Here is a 22,877-nt window from a genome sequence, read left to right as displayed (position 1 = left end):
TGCCACACCCTGCTTTATCTCTTGGTAAGGAGTCAGTGATTAAGCCAAGAAGCCTATTGATAGTTTAAAAGCCCTCAGGCTACCATAGCCTACAGGGGAAAAAAAAAAAGGCTTTTACACCACTGAACTCCAACTCAGGGATTGAAAAAACTGTTAACTTATATAAAATGGTTAAAACAACAAGAAAAAATAATGGAGACTTGAACCAGGACAAGAGTCCAGCTAAAAGTCCTCCAGAGGGTGAAGCACAAAACAATGAGTTCAACATCCAAACATTAGCTAAGGAAATAATAACAGGAGTAAAGAATTTGAAAAAATTGTAATCAGAAATGCAGGAACAACAAATGAGAATATTGAAGAAAATTCTAATTATCTCATGGTTATTAGAGAGCTGAAAGCTGAAATTGCTGAGCTAAGAAGGCAACTAGCTGAACAAGCTAAAACAGTATCAGAGCAGGGCAACAAAATAGATGAACTCCAGAAAGCAGTAGAGGGCAGAGAGAATAGAATCAATGAGGCTGAAGACAGAATTAGCAAGATTGAGGATGAATTAGAGACAACTAAAGAAGAAGTAAGAGATCTCAAAAAGAGATTAAGAGATGCTGAAAACAACAACAGAGTCCTATGGGATGACTTCAAAAGAAACAATATACGCATTATTGGCTTACCAGAGGAAGAAAGAGAAGGGGAGGAAGAAAGCGTTCTCCAGGCCATAATAGCTGATATCACTTCACTCCTGTGAGAATGTCACACATCAGAAAAGGTAACAGCAGCAAATGCTGGAGAGGGTGTGGGGTCAAAGGAACCCTCCTGCACTGCTGGTGGGAATGTCAATTGGTCCAACCTCTGTGGAGAACAGTCTGGAGAACTCTCAGAAGGCTAGACATGGACCTACCCTATGACCCTGCAATTCCCCTCCTGGGGATATATCCTAAGGAACCCAACACATCCATCCAAAAAGATCTGTGTACACATATGTTCTTGGCAGCACAATTTGTAATAGCCAAAACCTGGAAGCAACCCAGGTGTCCAACAACAGATGAGTGGCTGAGCAAGTTGTGGTATATATACACAATGGAATACTACTCAGCTGTAAAAAATGGTGACTTCACCGTTTTCAGCCGATCTTGGATGGACCTTGAAAAAATCATGTTGAGTGAAATAAGTCAGAAACAGAAGGATGAATATGGGATGATCTCACTCTCAGGCCGAAATTGAAAAACAAGATTAGAAAAGAAAACACAAGTCGAACCTGAAATGGAATTGGAGTATTACACCAAAGTAAAAGACTCTGGGGTGGGTGGGTGGGTGGGGAGAATACAGGTCCATGAAAAATGATGAATGACATAGTGGGGGTTGTATTGTTAAATGGGAATCTGGGGAATGTTATGCATGTAAAAAAAAAAAAAGAAGTAGAAACGCAAAGCAGAAATTGACTGAGTTTGGAGTATGGCACCAAAGTAAGAAAGCAGAAGTATACTAGAGTTTGCAGTGAGTACCTCCCTAATACTTCCTCTCCACTTTTCCAAGCTTTGGGTCCATGATTGCTCAACAATTTGTCTGGCTTTGTATGTTAACTCTCTTTTCAGTCACCAGGTTCCAGGTGTCATCAGGATGCCGGTCAGACTTCCCTGGATTGAAGACCCCACCAATGTGTCCTGGAGCTCAGCTTCCCCAGAGACCCATCCTACTAGGGAAAGAGAGAGGCAGACTGGGAGTATGGACCGACCAGTCAACGCCCATGTTCAGCGAGGAAGCAATTACAGAAGCCAGACCTTCTACCTTCTGCAACCCTCAATGACCCTGGGTCCATGCTCCCAGAGGGATAGAGAATGGGAAAGCTATCGGGGGAGGGGGTGGGATATGGAGATTGGGCGGTGGGAATTGTGTGGAGTTGTACCCCTCCTACCCTGTGGTTTTGTTAATTAATCCTTTCTTAAATTAAAAAAAAAAAAAAAAAGAAGCTTCATGGTCCAGGACATGGCACAATGGATAAAGCATTGGACTTTGAAGCATGAGGTCCTGAGTTCAATCCCCGGCAGCATAAGTACCAGAGTGATATCTGGTTCTTTCTCTCCTCCCGTCTTTCTCATGAATAAATAAATAAAATCTTAAAAAAGAATAGGAAACCCTCTAGTAGGAATGGTGTGAAATTGTACCCCTCTTATCATATGGTTTTATTAATCATTATTAAATCAAATATGAAAAATCTACAAGTAAAATAAAGATCAGCAATAAAAGACATAATTGTCATGAAAAAATGCTTAATACAGACTGATGACACCACTTAGATGTTCAATAAATTGCAAATGAATATTATGAATTGATTCAGCAAAAGTTTATCAGCATGCCTACTATTTATAAGGCAGTGTGTCTAGGCAATATGGGACAAATATCTATCAAATGTCTGCTATCAAATATCAAAGGCCCTAAGGAATTTTTAAGTTAAAAAGAAAAAAAAAAACACCAGGGAGTCAGGTGGTAGCGCAGCGCAAATGCTGGGCATTAAGGATCCTGGTTCGAGCCCCCAGCTCCCCACCTGCAGGGGTGTTGCTTCACAGGCACTGAAGCAGGTCTACAGGTGTCTATCTTTCTCTTCCTCCCCTCTCACCATTTCTCTTTGTCCTATCCAATAACAATGACATCAATAACAACAATAGCAACAAAAAACAAGGGCAACATAAAGGGAAAATAGATAAATAAATAAGAGAGAAAAAAACAAAGGCTGGGTGGTGGCACACCTAGTTGAGTGCACATAGTACTATATGCAAGGACTGGAGTTCAAACCCCTGCTCCCCACCTGCAGCAGGAACACTTCCCAAGTGGTGAAGCAGGTCTGTAGGTATCTCACTTTTTTTTATATTTATTTTCCCTTTTGTTGTCCTTGTTGTTTTATTGTTGTTGTTGTTATTCATGCCACTGTTAGGACAGAGAGAAATGGAGAGAGGAAGGGAAGACAGAGAGGGGGAGAGAAAGATAAGACACCTGAAGACCTGCTTCACCATCCATCTCCCAGGTCTCTCATTCTTTCTATTTACCTCTCCACTCTCAGTTTCGCTGTGTCCTATTGAATAGAAAGGAGTTAAAAAGCCTTTAGATTGAATAACATGTTTTCTTTTTTTAAGATTTCATTTATTTATTAATGAGAAAGATAGGAGGAGAGAAACAACCAGATATCACTCTGCTACATGTGCTGCCGGGGACTGAACTCAGGACCTCATGCTAGAGAATCCAATGCTTTATTTACTGTGCTGCCTCCTGGACCACTAACATGTTCTATTCTTCATAATTATCCCAGAATTAAAAAGGCAGTTTCCTAAAGTGTTACTTCCTATTTGAATATATCATATCTTTGTCTATTAAGTACATATATATACTTATACATCATCTAAGTTTGTCTATTAAACTTTCAAAATATTGTCAATTTATTCTAGAAATATTTTTTCCTTTTATTTAGATCAGCAGGGCTCATTTCAAAAGGTCTTTAGATGTTATTTTATTTCCTTAAAACATTGACTAATGTTTTTTAACAGTATTTTAGATTTGAACACTGCTAGTACTTTATTTTTTTTAACATTTATTTATTTATTTATTCCCATTTTGTTGCCCTTGTTGTTTTACTGTTGTCGTCATTGTTGTATAGTGCCAGGCTAGCTTCGCGGGTGGGAGAGAGAGAGACGACCAGAGACTCATGGCTGAATGGTACGCAGCTCAGTCTTTATTCATGTGGAACGCAGCACAATCTAAGCTATCTCTAATCACAATCCTGTCCTTATATATACTTGCCAAGTAGGGTGGAAACAGGATGTGACATAGAGAGGGTGGAGCGAAAAGACTGGTGGAAATCAGGGTGTACTAGGAGAGGGGGTGGAGCAAAAAGACATTGTGAACCAGTAGGGATTAAACCAATGCCCTGCAGGCAGGGCAGTGCTTAGTTAACAGTGGTTATGTAAATAGAATACAGTGTTAAGCAGGGGAGGATTAAACCAATGAAACAGAAGGGGTTTTAGAAGCAGAATTAGAAGCATACCAACAGGATAGGACAGAGAGAAATGAAAGAGGAGGGGAAGAGAAAGACAGACACCTGCAGACCTGCTTCACTGCTTGTGAAGGGACTCCCCTGCAGGTGGGGATCCAGGGGCTTGAACTAGGATTCTTATGCTAGTACTTGCGCTTTGTGCCACATGCACTTAACCCGCTGTGCTACCGCCCAACTCCCTACTAGTACTTTCATAGCACACAAACCTTCCATTGAGAATGTATCAACCACTTTCTTCCTGACTCCTTTTTGCCAGCTTCTTTAAGGTGACCTTTTTTTTTTCAAAGTCACTCTTAAAAATATTTACTTACTTACTTGATAGGATAGAGGGAAATCGAGAAAGGGAGGGGAGGAGTGGGAGACAGAAAGAAAGACACCTACAGCACTGCTTCATTACTGTGACACTTCCTCTATGTGGAGACTGGGGATAGAGATAAATTTCTGACTCTCTAGAGACAACACAACCAAGACAACTAGTAGACAAGAAGAATTCCAATCTTTGTGGGTTAGCAGGTGACTGGCCTGAGTACCAAACTACAAAGACTACAGAGAGTACAGTAATTTATACTGTCTTTAAGATTTCAATTGGTAACTATGCTCCAAAGTCATTCTATTCCAACCCTTTAAGTACTTTCCCCTCCCAGTCAATCATGTGGCTTTTCTGGAACCCATACAGAGGCAGGAATGTTCGTTCTCTTGGGTAGTTCTGTTTTTTTGATTTTTCTAATTCAATGTAGCCTCATGTTATTTTTGTTCTTTTAATACCAGCATTTTGCTCAGAACTTCCATTTAAGGAAACTCTTGGTATGAAATAATAGATCAAAGATCAGAATTTAACCCAGAAAAGTTTGACTACTTACCTGGTGAAGTAGAATGAGAGATCCTCTCACTTGGGTATTTCTCTTGCATGGCATCAACAGTTACTTGTCCCAACTGTAAAATAAAGAAAAACCAGTAAGAATTCTCCACTATCTTTTAAGTCCCTTAACTTGACTCCTGCTCATCTGAAACAGTCAGAACTACATGGAACATTCAAGCATTCTTTCACATTTTAGTCTTAAGGATATTTTTAGTGCAAAGAAACTCTAAATACTGCACTTTGCTTATCCTCCTAAAGCAAGGAAAGAAAACCTAGCACCAGAGATTCCTTTATGGCCCTAGAATCCAAGTGTTGTAAAATATAAAAGTAACATGGGTTGGGCATGTAGTTGAGTAATAAGTATGTTTATCTCACATGTATAAGGCTCAAAGTTTGATTCCCAGAACACAACAAAAACAACAACAAATAGAAATAGTTCCTGGGAGAGACTTCTGGAGGTGGGTCTTACTAGATTATTTTAACTGATAAAACTAAGGAACAGTCAAATGGAAAAAGTATATAAGGCAAGGAATGGGCAAAGGGTGTGAAGCAAAGCTTCCATACCTTTTCCAGCAACATCTTTCTCTCCAAATCACCACTTGTTCACCAACCCAAAAGGTCTCCAAAACTCATCTTGTTTTGTTTGATTGTTGAAGATTCATTATATAGATATGACTGATTTAACTTAGTAGTCACTGGCACTAATTCAACCTCCAGTCTGTCTCCCTCCCTAAGTGGTTAGGCAGGGTGGAAGGTGGGACTGAAAATTGCAATCCTTTAATAATCATATGGTTGGGTCGCCTGGCTCCTGCTTTGCCATACACAGGACCCAGGTTCGAGTCCTGAGTACATTACATGAGAGATGACGAAAGTATCACAGGATCAGGGGAAACTATGGTCATGTGTTCTTTCTCTTTCCATCTGAAAGAGTTGGCCAAGGTCAGAAAAAAATAGCTCAAATCGGTAAACTTCAAGGATTTGCATTTCCTGTTTGAGCACCAGAGAACCATGTCATGTATTATGGTGGTACTCTGGCATCTCTCTCTTTTTTAATATTTTACTCTTTTAATTTTTTAAGTATTTATTTATTCCCTTTTGTTGCTCTTGTTTTATTGTTGTAGTTATTGATATCGTCACTGTCGATTTCTCACTGAAAGAAATCGAGAGAGGAGGGGAAGACAAAGAGAGGGAGAGAAAGACACCTACAGACCTGCTTCACCACCTGTGAAGCGACTCCCCTGTAGGTGGGGAACCGGGGGCTTGAATCGGGATCCTTACGCAGGTCCTTGCACTTTGCACCACCTGCACTTAACCCGCTGCTCTACTGCCCAACTCCCCCCACCCCTCTCTCTTATGAAGTATATATTTTTTAAGTCAACCTAGGATATGGATCGACCTGCCAACAATGTCCATATTTAGTGGAGAAGCAATCACAGAAGCTAGAACTTCCACCTTCTGCACACCAAAAAGAACTTTGATCCATTCTTCCAAAGGGGATAATGATAGGGGAAGATGACCAGAGGTTGCTTCAGAGGACTCTGAAGCCCAATTCCACCAGGACCTAAAATGTTTGTTACCAAGAATCTTTTTTTAAAATGTATTTATTATTTTTTCCCTTTTGTTGCCCTTGTTTTTTATCATCGTTGTTGTTATTGCTGTTGTTGTTGTTGGATAGTAAGAAGGGTAGAGAAAGAACTAAATAACCAAACCAAGGGGCTAGGTGGTGGCACACCTGATTGAGCACACAAGTTACCATGTGAAAGGATTGTATTAATGTTTAATTGCCAGAATGATATGTGGTGCAGGGGATTAAACCTGGGACCCCTGGAGCCTCAGGCATGAAATCTTTTGCATAATCATTAGGCTGTCTCCCCAACCTGCTTAACTTTTTTTCCCCAACATATGAAGTATTTTATTCAGTCAACATTTTACATTTGTTCTGATTTTGCAAATAAAGTTCAACATAGTACATTAAAATCTGTATTTTTAAAGCCAATAATAGCATCTTTCTAATAAAAGAAACTTCAACCTTCTTAATGAGATATCTCTACCTTCTACTATGTTAGAGCTACTTATAAATCATACAGTATTACCACACTGTTTTAATTAATTGTGCCTTCAAAATCATTATGAAATGAGGTATAACACAAATGTTGCTCATTCTTTGTTAGTATTCACTTAAAAAATTCTTTTTCTAATATATTTGAGCATTACTTTGTTGAGGTCTATGAAAGTATGCTGCAGTACTAAATGAAAATGCTGAGTTAAACTAGTAACTCCTAATGCTACAGGTCATTATCATCGGTTACCATGCCAATTTTGTCAGACTTATACCCACTGCATCAGTTTTTGTGAATTTTTCTCCAAAGGGCCAGGACAATTGAGTTCACACTGTTACCATGTGCAAGGACCCTGGTTCAAGTTCCTGGCCCCCACCTGGAGGGTGGCAACTTGAAGAGCAGTGAAGCAGTGCTGCAGGTCGGTCTCTCTCCTCCCTGCCCTCTCAATTTCTCTCTGTTCTATAAAATAAACAAATTTTTTTAAAAAAGAGGAAAGAAAAACCTCAATTGTTACTCTTCTTTTTGTCTTTTTTTATTAAATATTTGTATTTATTATTGGACAGAGAAATTGAGAGAAGGGGAAGATAGAGAGGGAGAGAGACACCTACAGCCCTACTTCATCACTGTGAAGCTTTCCCCCTGCAGGTGAGAATGAGGGGCTTGAACCTGGGCCCCTGTGCTCTATAAAGGTAAGCATTTAACCAGGTGCATCACCACCTGCCCCCCCTTACTCTTCTTTCACTTTCTTTCTTTTTAGATTATCTTTATTTCTTTATTGGCTAGAGATAGCCAGAAATCAAGAAGGCCTGGGGAGACAGAGAGGGAGAAAGAGACAGAGAGATGCCTACAGCCCTGCTTCACCACTTGCAAAGCTCTCTCTCTATAGGCAAGGAGCAGGGGCTCAAACCTGGCTCCTTGAGCACTGTAACATGTGCGCTCAACTAGGTGCTCCACCTCCTTTTTTTCTAAGAAAATAAAAGGGGGGGGGGGAGAAATCCTTGAGATAGCCTTGATTTTATTCCAACCTTTATTTCCCAACTGCTCATTTGCTCACTTGTTCCAGTCAAATAGTCTCCTCTGATGCTCTTTAATCATGTCACAAAGTTTGCACTTTCCTGCTACTAGTACTTCTTTAGATAGTGACACCACAATTCTGCCAGTAGCTTTATTTAAAATTCCACCTATTCCAAACAGTGACTTTTCTACTATTCAGTTTTAATTCCCTACAGTGGCATATCAATATTTAGTATATCGGGAGTTGGGCGGTAGCGCAGCGGGTTAAGCGTATGTGGTGTGAAGCGCAAAGACCTGCATAAGGATCCTGGTTCGAGGCCCTGGCTGCAGGGGAGTTGCTTCACAGGCGATGAAGCGGGTCTGCAGGTGTCTTTCCTTCCTCCCCCCTCTGCCTTCCCCTCCTCTCTCCATTTCTCTTTGTCCTATCCAACAACAACAATAACAATAAAAAAACAAGGGCAACAAAAGGGAAAATAAATAATTTTTTAAAAGATTTAGTATATCATACATTTTTATTTATTATTTTACCAGAGCATTACTCAGCTCTGGTTTATGGTGGTGTGAGGTATAGAACCTAGGACTTTGGAGCCTCAGGTATGAGAGTGTTTGCATCACCATTATGCTATCTCCCTGCCCTTTAAAAATTCATCCCTTTTTTCATACATTTTTATTTAAAGTATAGTTATCAGTCACCTCTCACTAGAATGAAATTTCCATAAGCAGAGCATTTATTATGATCTTGACCCAATGTTTAAATTGTCACATTGGAATATTTACGACATTTAGGTGCACAGGTACCAAGACCATATAATCTCCTTCTGTCCTTCCCTCCCCCTTCTTCCCCAAAGTCCATTGCTTTGATGCAGTACACCATTTTTAAAAAGATTTATTTATTTAATAATGAGGAAGAGAGAAAGAAGGAAGCAGAATCAGAGCATCACTTCAGCGCATGATATGCCAGGGATTAAACTTAGGACCTTATGATTCAGAGTCCACCACTTTATTTTCTTTCTTTCTTTAAAGAAAGAAATCTTTTTAAAAAACATTTTAATTTATTTATTAATGAGGGAGGAGGAGAGAGAAAGAGCCAGATATCACTCTGGTACATGTGCTGCTGGGGATTGAACTCGGGACCTCACGCTTGAGAATCCAATGCTTTATTCACTGCACCACCTCCCAGACCACAACACTTTATTTTCTATGTCACCACCCAAGCTACTGCTTAAAACCTGTGACTGCAGAGCCTTTGGCTTAAAAGTCTGCTTGTATAACCATTATGCTATCTCTCCAGCCCTGCTTAACACTTCAAAAATACTTACTTTCGAAAGGATTCTTTTATTTTAGTTAGAGACTATGCACAGATTCGATTTCCGGAGGCAGAGCTACGAGCAGCAGATCGCTTCCTCTCCTCTCCCTCTCCTCTCCTGGATCAACTAGGAATACCAAAGGAGACCACCCGGGACCAAAACAAGACAGGACTAGAATGACCACAGGAACCCAGTAAATTACCGGTGAGTACAAACACGTGTGGCTGGTGACAGAGGAGAGAGGGGCCTAAGGAGAGATTAAGTGACTGCTAACAGTTCAGCAGTTTATCAGTTGAGACACCACCTCGAGTCTGCTCCACCAACAAGGGGACAGCTTAAGGGAGGAGAGGACTCCCCAGAGACTCACCAAGTACAACTCTGAGTCTCCATTGCTACTACCACTACCCTCAGAATCTGGAGCAGCGACAGGAAGGGACACCAGGGGACAGAGATATAACCAGGAAACTCAGAAGACCTATAACTCGGTGGCATAGCTGAGGGGCTGTGAAAGTCTCTTTGCATAACCACTGGATTATCTCTGCCACACCCTGATTTATCTCTTGGTCAGGAGTCAGTGATTAAGTTAAGAAGCCTATTGATAGTTTAAAAGCCCACAGGCTCCCATAGCCTACAGGGAAAGGAAAAAAAGAAAAAGAAAGAGGCTTTTAAACCACTGAGCTCCAACTCAGGGATTGAAATAACTGTTAACTTCCACCACTGTGAACCCTTTAATTAACTTACTTAGACACAAGTCAATCCAGGCAACAGTGATCAGTAATTTGAAAAGTACTGAGAAACGAAACTCATAACATAAAGTGGTTAAAACAACAAGAAAAAATATTGGAGACTCGAACCAGGACAAGAGTCCAGCTAAAAGTCCTCCAGAGGGTGAAGCACAAAATAACGAGTTCAACATCCAAACATTAGCTAAGGAAATAACAGGAGTGAGTAAAGAATTTGAAAAAATTGTAATCAGAAATACAGGAACAATAAATGAGAATATTGAAGAAAATACTAATTATCTCATGGTTATTAGAGAGCTGAAAGCTGAAATCGCTGAGCTAAGAATGCAACTAGCTGACAAGCTAAAACAGTATCAGAGCAGGGCAACAAAATAGATGAACTCCAGAAAACAGTAGAGGGCAGAGAGAATAGAATCAATGAGGCTGAAGACAGAATTAGCAAGATTGAGGATGAATTAGAGACAACTAAAAAAGAAGTAAGAGATCTCAAAAAGAGATTAAGAGATGCTGAAAACTACAACAGAGTCCTATGGGATGACTTCAAAAGAAACAATATACACATTATTGGCATACCAGAGGAAGAAAGAGAAGGAGAGGAAGAAAGCATTTTCCATGCCACAGTAGCAGAAAATTTCTCTAGTCTAGACAACATTAAAGATATAAAAATTCAAGAAGCACAGAGGGTCCCAAACAGAATTAACCCAGACCTAAAGACACCAAGACATATCATACTTAGAACGGAAAGGAATAAGGATAAAGAAAGGATACTGAAGGCTGCAAGAGAAAAACAAAGAGTCACCTACAAAGGAAAACCCATAAGATTAGCAGCAGACTTCTCCATACAAACACTAAAGGCCAGAAGAGAATGGCAAGATATCTATCGAGTGCTCAATTCTTCTTCTAGCGTTTGCCAATGAGAAAGGCTTTCAGCCAAGTATACTATATCCTGCTAGACTGTCATTGAGACTAGATGGAAGCATCAAAACCTTCTCAGACAAGCAACAGTTGAAGGAATCAACCATCACCAAGCCTGCCCTGAAAGAAGTTCTTAAAGGTCTCCTATAAACAACCAGACCACCACAAATAGGACATATATCAAAACACTCTAAAACTCTACAAGAATGGTGTTAAAATATCTTCAATCTTTGATATCAATAAATGTCAATGGCCTGAATTCACCTATTAAAAGACACAGAGTAGGAAGATGGATCAGAAAACACAACCCAACAATATGCTGTCTACAGTTAAGTGGAAACCCACCTAACGCAACAAGACAAACACAGACTTAAAGTGAAAGGATGGAAAACTATCATACAAGCCAATGGCCCACAAAAAAGGGCAGGAACAGCTACTCTCATATCTGACATGATAGACTTTAAAATAGATAAGATTTAAAAAGATAGGAATGGACACTACTTTATGTTGTTAAAATTTCGTAAGGCTCTTGCCGGCCGGCTGGCTTCACGGTGGTGAACAAGAGACGCGGAGACAACGGCTGGGCAGGGAAGCTGTATTTCTTTATTCAGGAACAACGATTCACAAACTAAGACAAACTAATCACCAAACAGAACTCTGCTGTCTCTTTGCAGCGGCACCAGCACTCCCTCTTACTCTGTAACTCGGGAACTCTCCAACTCTGGAACTCTTGAACTCTCGTACTCGGGAACCCTCTGAAACTCTTCCACTGTGGAACTCTCTCTTACTCTGTAACTCTGAAACTCTCGAACTCAGGAACTCAGTCACTCTGGAACTCTGGCGGGTTTCCTCCGGGGCGGGGCCAAGCGGGCCCGCGAAATTTAACTGGACTGATCTAATTCTCTTGGTGGGGGAGAACTAGAACCCAATGTAAAGCATACAACAATTCTCCCTTTTCTTTTTAACTAAATGACTATAGTATCAAGGGTGTGGGGTGAACAGAAACCTATATCGTACAGGCATTTTTTAAAAAAGAAACTGGCACAAACTAAACTTTATCAGCTTAAAAAAAACATTTCTTGCGGGAGTCCGGCGGTGGCGCAGTGGATTAAGTGCACGTGGTGCAAAGCAGGACTGGCATAAGGATCCCGGTTCGAGCCCCCGGCTCCCCACCTGCAGGAGAGTCACTTCACGGGCGGTGAAGCAGGTCTGCAGGTGTCTATCTTTCTCTCCCCTCTCTCTCTGTCTTCCCCTCCTCTCTCCATTTCTCTCTGTCCTATCCAACAACAAAGCAACGTCAACAATGGCAATAATAACCGCAACAAGGCTGCAACAACTAGGGCAACAAAAAGGGGAAAACAAAACAAAACAAACAAACAAAAAAAAAACATTTCTTGCCTCTGGGGGGCGTACTTTCTTCGACGGGCATTTGCATGGGGGCGGGGAACAGCCTAGAGTCCCACAGGCAGCTGGCTGCAACTTACTTACTATGAAACAAAACTTGTTATTAGCATATCTACTGCACGATCCAACGTTTCTAATAGAGAAGGAATTTGAGACTTTTACATATCAACAACGTCTTTTAACCTTTTGTTACACCCATTCAAGATGGAGACACACCCTAGGTGTGGGCCGGAGAGGAAACCTCAGGCATGAGAATAATTAGCATAGCCATTGTGCGATCTACCATTTCTAATAGAGAAGGTAATGGAGAGTTTTACATATCAACAAGTCTATTTAACCTTTTGTTTAGACTAACTTAGTTAAAATATATTGATTGTTAACTAATTTTTACCTTAGACTTTAAATGTAAGTTAATTTTATCTTTATGAGAATTACATTGAAAACCTTTTTCATTTAACTTTGACTAGTAAGAATTTAGCCTTAAAGCTACTGTTTACCAAACTTTAAACATACACATAAATATGGTCATTAATACACAAGGAGAGAAACCTTTGTTACGAAGACATGTCATTTTAAACACAAATTTAAATCTGTACTGCCTTAGTGGTTGGGGGGGGTCACCCTTCGGAGGTGGCTTCCCGCGCAGCTCCATTCCTGAGCAGCTCCACTTCTAGGAATTGCAGGTTGCCATCTCTGCACAAATCTCTGCATACTCCAGCTTGTCTGTCTTCAGACTGGACCGGCGGCTGGAGATCTCGTGTGTCCAGTTTCGGCAGGGAGCCCGGGGGTCCGGGAGGCCCGGAATGGTTCCAGAATTTATAGAAAGAGGGCAGGCAGGCCAGCTTTGCAGAAGGCGTGGGCCTAGGTGCCCAGGGGTGGCGGCCATGATAGGCCACGGCCCTGCCCCATGGCCCTGCCATGTCTGCTGCCCTGTTCGCAGTGGCCGAGCAGTGTGGAGGGATCACGCGTCCAGTGCCCTGCGCCACGCGGTGGAGAGCCGGCTCCTGTGGGCTGGCCTCGGGCTCTTGCGTGTTGGCTTCGGGCTCCAGGGGCTCTTGTGTGCTGGCTTCAGACTCCTGCGGGCTGCGGGGCTGCAGGGCTGCGGGCGCGGTGTGCGGGGTTGTCTGGGCGCAGCTGGCTGGCTGGCTGTTTAACCAGGTGGAAACAGCAGCTCCGCGCCTCGCCTCCCACCCACTGGCTCTTCCCGCTGGCTGTTCTGAGTTCGCCCGAGCCAGTGGAAACCACAGAGTGGTCCAGAGATAAATGTTCCAGAAACAGCAAAACAGTCTCATGAAGAAAGAGCAGAGGCCTTTGGAGATCTCTTCACAAGCAGAAGAGAAGGCCATAGTGCATAGGTAGCCAAATTGTCTTTACTTATCTGAGAGATGTGCAGGTCAGGTCCACGTGGGCGCCATTTGTTGTTAAAATTCGTAGGCTCTTGCCGTGCAGGTTGGCTTCACGGCGGGTAACAGAGACGCGGAGACAATGGCTGGGCAGGGAAGCTATATTTCTTTATTCAGGAACAACGATTTATAAACTAAGACAAACTAATCACCAAACAGAACTCTGCTGTCTCTTTGCAGCGGCACCAGCACTCCCTCTTACTCTGTAACTCGGGAACTCTCCAACTCTGGAACTCTTGAACTCTCGTACTCGGGAACCCTCTGAAACTCTTCCACTGTGGAACTCTCTCTTACTCTGTAACTCTGAAACTCTCGAACTCAGGAACTCAGTCACTCTGGAACTCTGGCGGGTTTCCTCCGGGGTGGGGCCAAGCGGGCCCGTGAAATTTAACTGGACTGATCTAGTTCTCTTGGTGGGGGAGAACTAGAACCCAATGTAAAGCATACAACAACTTTATGCTCAGAGGATCAGTCAATCAAGAGGACTTAACAATTATTAACATCTATGCACCCAATGAGAAGCCATCTAAATACATCAAACTTCTACTGAAAGAGCTACGGTAATATATTAACAGTAACACAATCTTAGTAGGGGACTTCAACACCCCACTATCTCAACTTCACAGATCATCCAGGCAGAAAATCAATAAAGACATAAGGGAGCTAAATGAAGAGATAGATAAACTAGAACTATTGGACATTTTCAGAGTCATTCATCCCAAGAAACTGGAATACACATTTTACTCAAATCCACATGGATCATTCTCAAGGATAGACCATATGTTAGGCCACAAAGACAGCATCAGCCTATTCAAGAGCACTGAAATCATCCCAAGCATCTTCTCAGACCACAGTGGAATTAAACTAACACTTAACAATCAACAAAAGATTAGTAACAGTGCCAAAATGTGGAAGCTCAACAGTACACTTCTTAACAACTTCTGGGTCAAAGAGGAAATCAAGGAAGAAATCAAAATGTTTCGAGAGTTCAATGAAAATGAAGACAAGACACAAGCTATCAAAATATTTGGGACACAGCTAAAGCAGTCCTAAGAGGAAAGTCCATAGCTATACAAGCACACATTAGGAAACAAGAAAAAGCACAAATAAACAGCCTGATTGCACATCTTAAAGACCTAGAAGAAGAACAACAAAGGAACCCTAAAGCAACAAGGTCAGAAATCACTAAAGTTAGGGCAGAAATAAATAACATTGAGAATAGGAAAACCATACAAAAGATCAACGAAAGTAAATGTTGGTTCTTCGAAAGAGTGAAAAAAATCGACAAACCTTTAGCCAGACTCACAAAACAAAAAAGGGAGAAGACCCAAATAAATCGGATAGTAAATGAAAGAGGAGATATCACAACAGACACCGCAGAAATTCAACATATCATGCGAGGCTTCTATGAACAACTATACACAACCAAGCTAGAGAACCTGGAAGAAATGAATGATTTCCTAGATACCTACCAACTTCCAAAACTAAGTAAAGAGGAAGTGGATAACATGAACAGGCCCATCACAGCTAATGAAATTTAAACAGTTATCAAAAATCTCCCCAAAAATAAAAGTCCTGGACCAGATGGTTTTACAAATGAATTCTACAAAACCTTCAAAGAAGAATTAATACCTCTATTTTTAAAAGTCTTCCAGAAGATTGAAGACACTGGAATACTCCCTGCCAGCTTCTATGAAGCCATCACCACCCTGATACCAAAAGCAGACAGGGACACAACCAAAAAAGAAAACTACAGACCAATATCTCTGATGAACATAGATGCGAAAATATTGAACAAAATTCTAGCCAACCGGATACAACAGTATATCAAAAAGATTGTTCATCATGACCAAGTGGGGTTTATCCCAGGCATGCAAGGTTGGTTTAATATACGTAAATCAATCAATGTGATCCACCACATCAACAAAAGCAAGACCAAAAACCACATGGTCATATCAATAGATGCAGAGAAAGCCTTTGACAAGATCCAACATCCCTTTATGATCAAAACACTACAAAAAATGGGAATAGATGGAAAATTCCTGAAGATAGTGGAGTCTATATATAGCAAACCTACAGCCAACATCATACTCAATGGTGAAAAACTGGAAGCATTTCCCCTCAGATCAGGTACTAGACAGGGCTGCCCACTATCACCATTACTATTCAACACAGTGTTGGAAGTTCTTGCCATAGCAATCAGGCAGGAGCAAGGAATTAAAGGCATACAGATTGGAAGAGAAGAAGTCAAACTCTCCTTATTTGCAGATGACATGATAGTATACATGGAAAAACCTAAGGAATCCAGCAAGAAGCTTTTGGAAATCATCAGGCAATACAGTAAGGTGTCAGGCTACAAAATTAACATTCAAAAGTCAGTGGCATTCCTCTATGCAAACACTAAGTTAGAAGAAATTGAAATCCAGAAATCAATTCCTTTTACTATAGCAACAAAACAATAAAATATCCAGGAGTAAACCTAACCAAAGAAGTGAAAGACTTGTATACTGAAAATTATGAGTCACTACTCAAAGAAAATGAAAAAGACACAAAGAAGTGGAAAGATATTCCATGTTCATGGGTTGGAAGAATTAACATCATCAAAATGAAGATATTACCCAGAGCCATCTACAAATTTAATGCTATCCCCATCAAGATCCCAAACACATTTTTAAGGAGAATAGAAAAAATGCTACAAATGTTTATCTGGAACCAGAAAAGACCTAGAATTGCAAAACAATCTTGAGAAAAAAGAACAGAACTGGAGGCATCACACTCCCAGATCTCAAACTGTATTATAGGGCCATTGTCATCAAAACTGCTTGGTACTGGAACATGAATAGATACACTGACCAGTGGAATAGTGTTGTTTTCACCGGGCTGGCTTCACGGGCGGGTAACAGTCAACCCGGGACTCATGCCTGGGTTGTACGCAGTATCTCTTCATTCATGCAGGACGCAGCACAATCTATACCAAGCTAAGCTAAAACTAAAAACTACAAACAATCTTGTCCTTATAAATATACTAGCCCAGTAGGGTGGGAACAGGATGCAACGCAGAGAGGGTGGAGAGAAAAGTGACTGGTGAAAATCAGGGTATGACAAGGAGAGGGGGCGGAGCAGGCAAGAATTCTACCACTGTACCACCAATGCCCCGGAGGGAGGGTGGTGCTTGTTAACAGCGGTTATGTAAATAGAATAGTGTTAAGCAGGGGAGATTAAACCAAATCAAACAGAAGAGGTTTTTAGAAGCATACCAACAGAATAGAATTGAGAGCCCAGAAATGAGGCCCCACACCTATGGACATCTAATCTTTGACAAAGGGGCCCAGACTATTACATGGGGAAAGCAGAGTCTCTTCAACAAATGGTGTTGGAAACAATGCGTTGAAACATGTAGAAGGATGAAACTGAATCACTGTATTTCACCAAATACAAAAGTAAATTCCAAGTGGATCAAGGACTTGGATGTTAGACCACAAACTATCAAATACTTAGAGGAAAATATTGGCAGAACTCTTTTCCACATAAATTTTAAAGACATTTTCAATGAAACGAATCCAATTACAAAGAAGACTAAGGCAAGAATAAACCTATGGGACTACATCAAATTAAAAAGCTTCTGCACAGCAAAAGAAACCACTACCCAAACCAAGAGATCCCTCACAGAATGGGAGAAAATCTTTACATGCCATACATCAGACAAGGGTTTAATAACCAACATATATAAAGAGCTTGCCAGACTCAACAACAAGACAACAAATAACCCCATCCAAAAAATGGGGGGAGGACATGGACAGAATATTCACCACAAAAGAGATCCAAAAGGCTGAGAAACACATGAAAAAATGCTCCAAGTCTCTGATTGTCAGAGAAATGCAAATAAAGACAACAATGAGATCACTTCATTGAGAATGTCATACATCAGAAAAGGTAACAGCAGTAAATGCTGGAGAGGGTGTGGGGTCAAAGGAACCCTCCTACACTGCTGGTGGGAATGTCAATTGGTCCAACCTCTGTGGAGAACAGTCTGGAGAACTCCCAGAAGGCTAGAAATGGACCTACCCTATGACCCTGCAAATCCTCTCCTGGGGATATAGCCTAAGGAACTCAACACATCCAACCATAAAGACCTGTGTACACATATGTTCTTGGCAGCACAATTTGTAATAGCCAAAACCTGGAAGCAACCCAGGTGTCCAACAACAGATGAGTGGCTGAGCAAGTTGTGGTATATATACACAATGGAATACTACTCAGCTGTAAAAAATGGTGACTTCACCGTTTTCAGCCAATCTTGGATGGACCTTGAAAAATTCATGTTGAGTGAAGTAAGTCAGAAACAGAAGGATGAATATGGGATGATCTCACTCTCAGGCAGAAGTTGAAAAACAAGATCAGAAAAGAAAACACAAGTAGAACCTGAAATGGAATTGGCATATTGCCCCCAAGTAAAAGACTCTGGGGTGGGTGGTTGGGGAGAATACAGGTCCATGAAGGACGATAAATGACATAGTGGGGGTTGTATTGTTAAATGGGAAACTGGGGAATGTTATGCATGTACAAACTATTGTATTTACTGTTGAATGTAAAACATTAATTCCCCAATAAAGAAATAAATTTAAAAAAAAAAGAGACTATGCACAGTACTGCTCAGCTCTAATTGATGGTGGTATTAGTGATTGAGCCTAGGATCTCAGGGACAGTAGTCTGACAGTACACAACCGCTGTACTATCTCCCTGCCTTGCTTACTTATTGACTTACTTATTTCACGAGAGCTAGATCAAAGTACAGCTCTACTTGTATTATTGTCATTTGGCAACTTATGCCAATAAAAGGAACTATGCACAGTATAGTTCCTGTAATAAAAGGATGAATTTAGAAACCTTCAATTTTAAGACTCCCCCCCAAGAGAGTTTGGGACAAGAGGCAAAATTCAACTATGAAAGCAAAAATACTACATGGTGCTATTTCTCTAATTTACTTTACTGACCTCTATAGTTTCCTTTTAATAACAACAACCTAAACTTTAACTTACAACATCTACAACAGAAATGGTATTTATTATCCCGACACCCTAAGTCTTCCAGGCTGAGTAATTAGATTATGACCACTTAATATCTGGTTAGTGTTTTTCACTATGTTAATGGTGGCACAGAATGATCAGATTACCAACCACTAATGATTATCATATTGACAACAGCAAAATCCACTTCTTTATCCCTTTCTTTAAAGTATAACAAAATAGTAGACCCAACGGATCCTGAGACCTTCCCAAATTCAGATGAGTTAAAAATAGTATGACAAAAGAAATCCCAGTGAAAGTTACCTATGACTCAGCGGTTCAACTCCTGGGAATAAAAGCAAAATAAAACCATATGTCCACATAAAAACTTACACTTATTATTATTATTACTATTATTATTATTATTATTATTATTCTCTGGGCTTTGTTGCTATGGTTGACTTTTTTCCCCCCTTCCAAACAGAGAGAGACAGAGGGAAAGAAACCACAACACCAAAGCTTCCTCCAATATTATGGAGGTTGAGTTTGAATGTGGGTCACACACATGGCAAAGGAGCCAAAAACTTGTATACAAATGTTAAGAGTAGCACTATTTAATAATAGAAAAAAAAAAGTAGAAAGAATTCAAATGTCCAAGGCAATAAATAATAAGTCATTAGGTAAAATATGGTTTACCTATGTAATGGAATCTTATACAATAAAAAGCAGCTTAGTATTGACACATGCTACAGCATGGATTAACATTATATTAAGTGAAAGAAGTTAAACATAGGGCAGGGGTAGATAGCAAAATGGTTATGCAAAGAGACTCTCATGCCTGAGGCTTCAAAGTCCCAGGTTCAATCCTTTGCACCACCATAATAAGCCAGAGCTGAACAGTGCTATGGTTTAAAAAAAAAAAAAAGAAAGAAAGAAAAAGAAATTGAAAAAAGAAGAAGTTAAACACAAAATGATACACAGTGTATGATTCCATTCATATGGAATTTCCAGAACTGGCAAATCCCTATAGACAAAAGATTAGTAATTGTCATAAATTACGAAAAGGGTAATGAGAGGATAGGGAATTATAGCTAATGAATATGGCATTTCTTTCCTGGATGAGCAAACTATTGAGATCAGATAGGATGACAGCTGCACAACACTGTGACTAAACTAAAACCATTAGCTGTATACACATAAAATTGAATTTGTGCCATCTGGGAGGTGGTGCAGCAGCTCTAGCACTGGACTTTCAAGCATGAGCTTCTGAATTTGATGTCCGGCATCATATGATGTTCTGGTTCTCCTCTCTTTAGCAAATAAATATTTCTTTATGTGTTTACTTATTTTTTTTATCAGTGAATTCAATAGCAGTTCACAAGATTACAAAATTAAAGGAGCAGCCACCACCACAGGCTCTGTACTTAACCCACCTCCAACCCCCACTAATAATCACCACTGTTCTCATAACATCTTAGAGATTGCCTGCAGCTTGTTTTTAAAAATTATTTGTTTTGGGGAGTCAGGCGGTAGCGCAGCGGGTTAAGCACAGGTGCACAAATCGCAAAGACAGCGTAAGGATCCCCGGACGAGACCCCGGCTCCCCACCTAGTCGCTTCACAGGAGGTGAAGCAGGTCTCTGGGTGTCTCTCTGTTTCTCTCCCTCTCCCCTCTCAATTTCTGTCCTAACCAGTAAAAATGAAAAGTGGCCTCCAGCAGCAATGGATTCATAGTGCAGGCACTGACCCCAGCGATAACCCTGGAGGCAAAAAAATAAAAATAAAAAAAGAAAGAAATTTAGAGGGGAGGGGAAGATAGAGAAGGAAAGAGAGAGACACGTGCTGCCTCACTTCACCATTCATAAAGCTTTTCCCCTGCAGGTAGGGCCCAGGGACTTAAACCTGGGTACTTGCACACACTATAATGTGTGCCACCACCTGCTCCCTCCCATAGCTTCTTTATCCAGTCATCTGTTGACAGGCATTTGGACATTTTAAAAGATGAATTTTATATAAAGTGATGTGCTTCATGGGGTAAAACAGTACAGAGCAAATAATTCTTCACTTTTCTCCCTAAGTCCAGAAAGAAATGATGGTTTACTCCTAGTGAAAATCTTTTAGGACCATTTAAAGGAGATGGAGATTTCTTGAGACAAATGAGCATACAAGAAACAATACAGGGAGTCCATCGCTAGCGCAGCGGGTTAAGCGCACGTGGCAAAAAGAGCAAGGACCTGCATAAGGATCCCGGTTCGAGCCCCTGGCTCCCCACCTGCAGGAGCCGCTTCACAAGCAGTGAAGCAGGTCTGCAGGTGTCTATCTTCCTCTCCTCCTCTGTCTTCCCCTCCTCTCTCCATTTCTCTCTATCCTAACAACGACGACATCAATAACAGCAACTACTACAATAAAACAACTACAACAATAAAAAACAAGAACAAAAGGGAAAATAAATAAATAAAATATATTTAAAAAAACTTTTAAAGAAACAATACAAATAACCAAGAATAGTGGTCTGGAAGGTGGTGCAGTGGATAAAGTGCTGGACTCTCAAGTATGAGGTCCAGAGTTTGATCCCCGCAGCACGTGTACCAGAGTGATGTCTGGTTCTTTCTATCCCTCTCATTAATAAATAAGTAAAACATTTAAGGAAATAACCAAGTATTAATAACAGCTAAGAAAGGTATAAGCAAATGGAAGCAACCAGAAAAAAAAAAGTACCTAACATTAATGGTCTCTATCTACAGTTTCTTTTAAACTTCATCAAGCAAATTTAACAGGTACTCAGTGCTTATTACTTATCAAATACTGTGCTAAACACTTTGTAGGTATCATGTCAATGTTTAATGTTCACATGACAGTCATGAAGTAGTAACTATCATTAACTTCATCTTATGGATAAGAAAAAAAATTAGAGATGGCTACACAGGTCCTAACTACTAATGCTGTAGGAGTCAGAATTCTTGTTTTTCTGCCTCAGAAAGAAGCTGCAAGTCCTAAAGAGTTAGAAGCAAAGGCAGTTCACATAATTAAGTTTTGTGCATGGCGACCACCTCAAATGCTTACCCAAGAATTAGGTTTTGACTTTAATAACTGCATCCCTGCTCAAAGAATGATAATATTAGTGTGGAACGTCACACCTGACAGCTGCTGAGAGCCACATCAAGACAGATGAAGATTTGAAGGGATACACAAACAGCTGACACAGGCACTAAGAATCTCACACCATCACACTATTTCCATGGCCCTGATCATTCATTAAACCAAACCCACAAAGAGACTCCCAAGTCCTCGCTGAGAAGCTGCCCGTACGATAAACAAATCCCCAAAGATACAAAACCACCCAGGTCTTTACCAAGAAGACAAGGACCAAATGCGAACACGGAGGCGGGTCATCTCCACCAGGACACCCTGCGCGGGGTGGCGGCAATACTCCGAGGGTGAGAGACAAACGGGGTCCGGGTCTGTCACCTTCAGAGAGCGCTGAGCGCCCTCCCATGAGCAAAAAAGCAAACGCTGGAGCACCTCAACTTTCGGTCCCTGCAAAGCACCAGCTCCTCGTCTGGAACGGGGTCGCTGGACCCTGGATCCCGACGTGTCGGGAGCCGTCCCGCCGGGGATGCCGCTCACCCGCAGCCCCGACTTCACCAGGTGGTGCCAGGGGCAAGCCGGAGCCGCAGGGACTCAAAGGTGTCGCCGCCAGCGGTCCCGCGGGGGTGCTGCCCGGCCAAGGTTCGGGGACCTCTCGCCTCGGGCCTCGACGCCCCTCCCCGCCCACCCGGCTCCGCGCAGCCCTCATCCCCTCGGGCCACCTCGGCGCGCTCGGCACTTCACCTGACGCCGCGGAGCGCTGACCGAGTCAGCACCGCCGGGGCAGTGAGGCGCGAGGGACGTGCTCCCGGACCCCCAGGGCCCCAGGCCCCCGCGCTCGGATAAAGCCACTGCTCCGGGAGCCGCCACACCGAGCCCAAGCGGCGTTTGAGGCTTGAACGTGAGGGACCCCGGGGACGCGCGGCGCGGGCCTCTGCGCATGCGCCTCACTCCCCTTCCCCTCGCCCCGCTCCACGGAGGCAGGTCGTAACGAGTCTGAGGCTCCGCCCGGGCCCGCCAAAGGTGGAGTGGGGCCCGTCA

General features: G+C 41.7%; 1 protein-coding gene across 9 annotated transcripts in view; it reads right to left on the bottom strand.

Annotated features, from left to right (window-relative positions):
- CEP85 (centrosomal protein 85) overlaps positions 1-22,877 on the bottom strand; it is a 65,477-nt gene that overhangs the window by 42,187 nt on the left and 413 nt on the right. For 3 of the 9 annotated variants that reach the window (XM_060205603.1, XM_007522557.3, XM_060205605.1), the window contains exon 2: positions 4,900-4,972. In XM_060205603.1, the coding sequence (XP_060061586.1) occupies positions 4,900-4,948 (49 nt within the window). In that variant the 5' untranslated portion in view covers positions 4,949-4,972. Of the gene's footprint in view, positions 1-4,899; positions 4,973-22,101; positions 22,531-22,580; positions 22,824-22,877 lie in introns of those variants that run through there. The other 6 variants (XM_060205602.1, XM_060205601.1, XM_060205599.1 and 3 more) reach the window with 6 other exon arrangements.

The sequence above is a fragment of the Erinaceus europaeus genome, chromosome 13 (assembly GCF_950295315.1).
Source record: "Erinaceus europaeus chromosome 13, mEriEur2.1, whole genome shotgun sequence".
NCBI classification, from domain to species: Eukaryota; Metazoa; Chordata; class Mammalia; order Eulipotyphla; family Erinaceidae; genus Erinaceus; species Erinaceus europaeus.
This window is presented reverse-complemented; position numbering and strand designations above follow the sequence as displayed.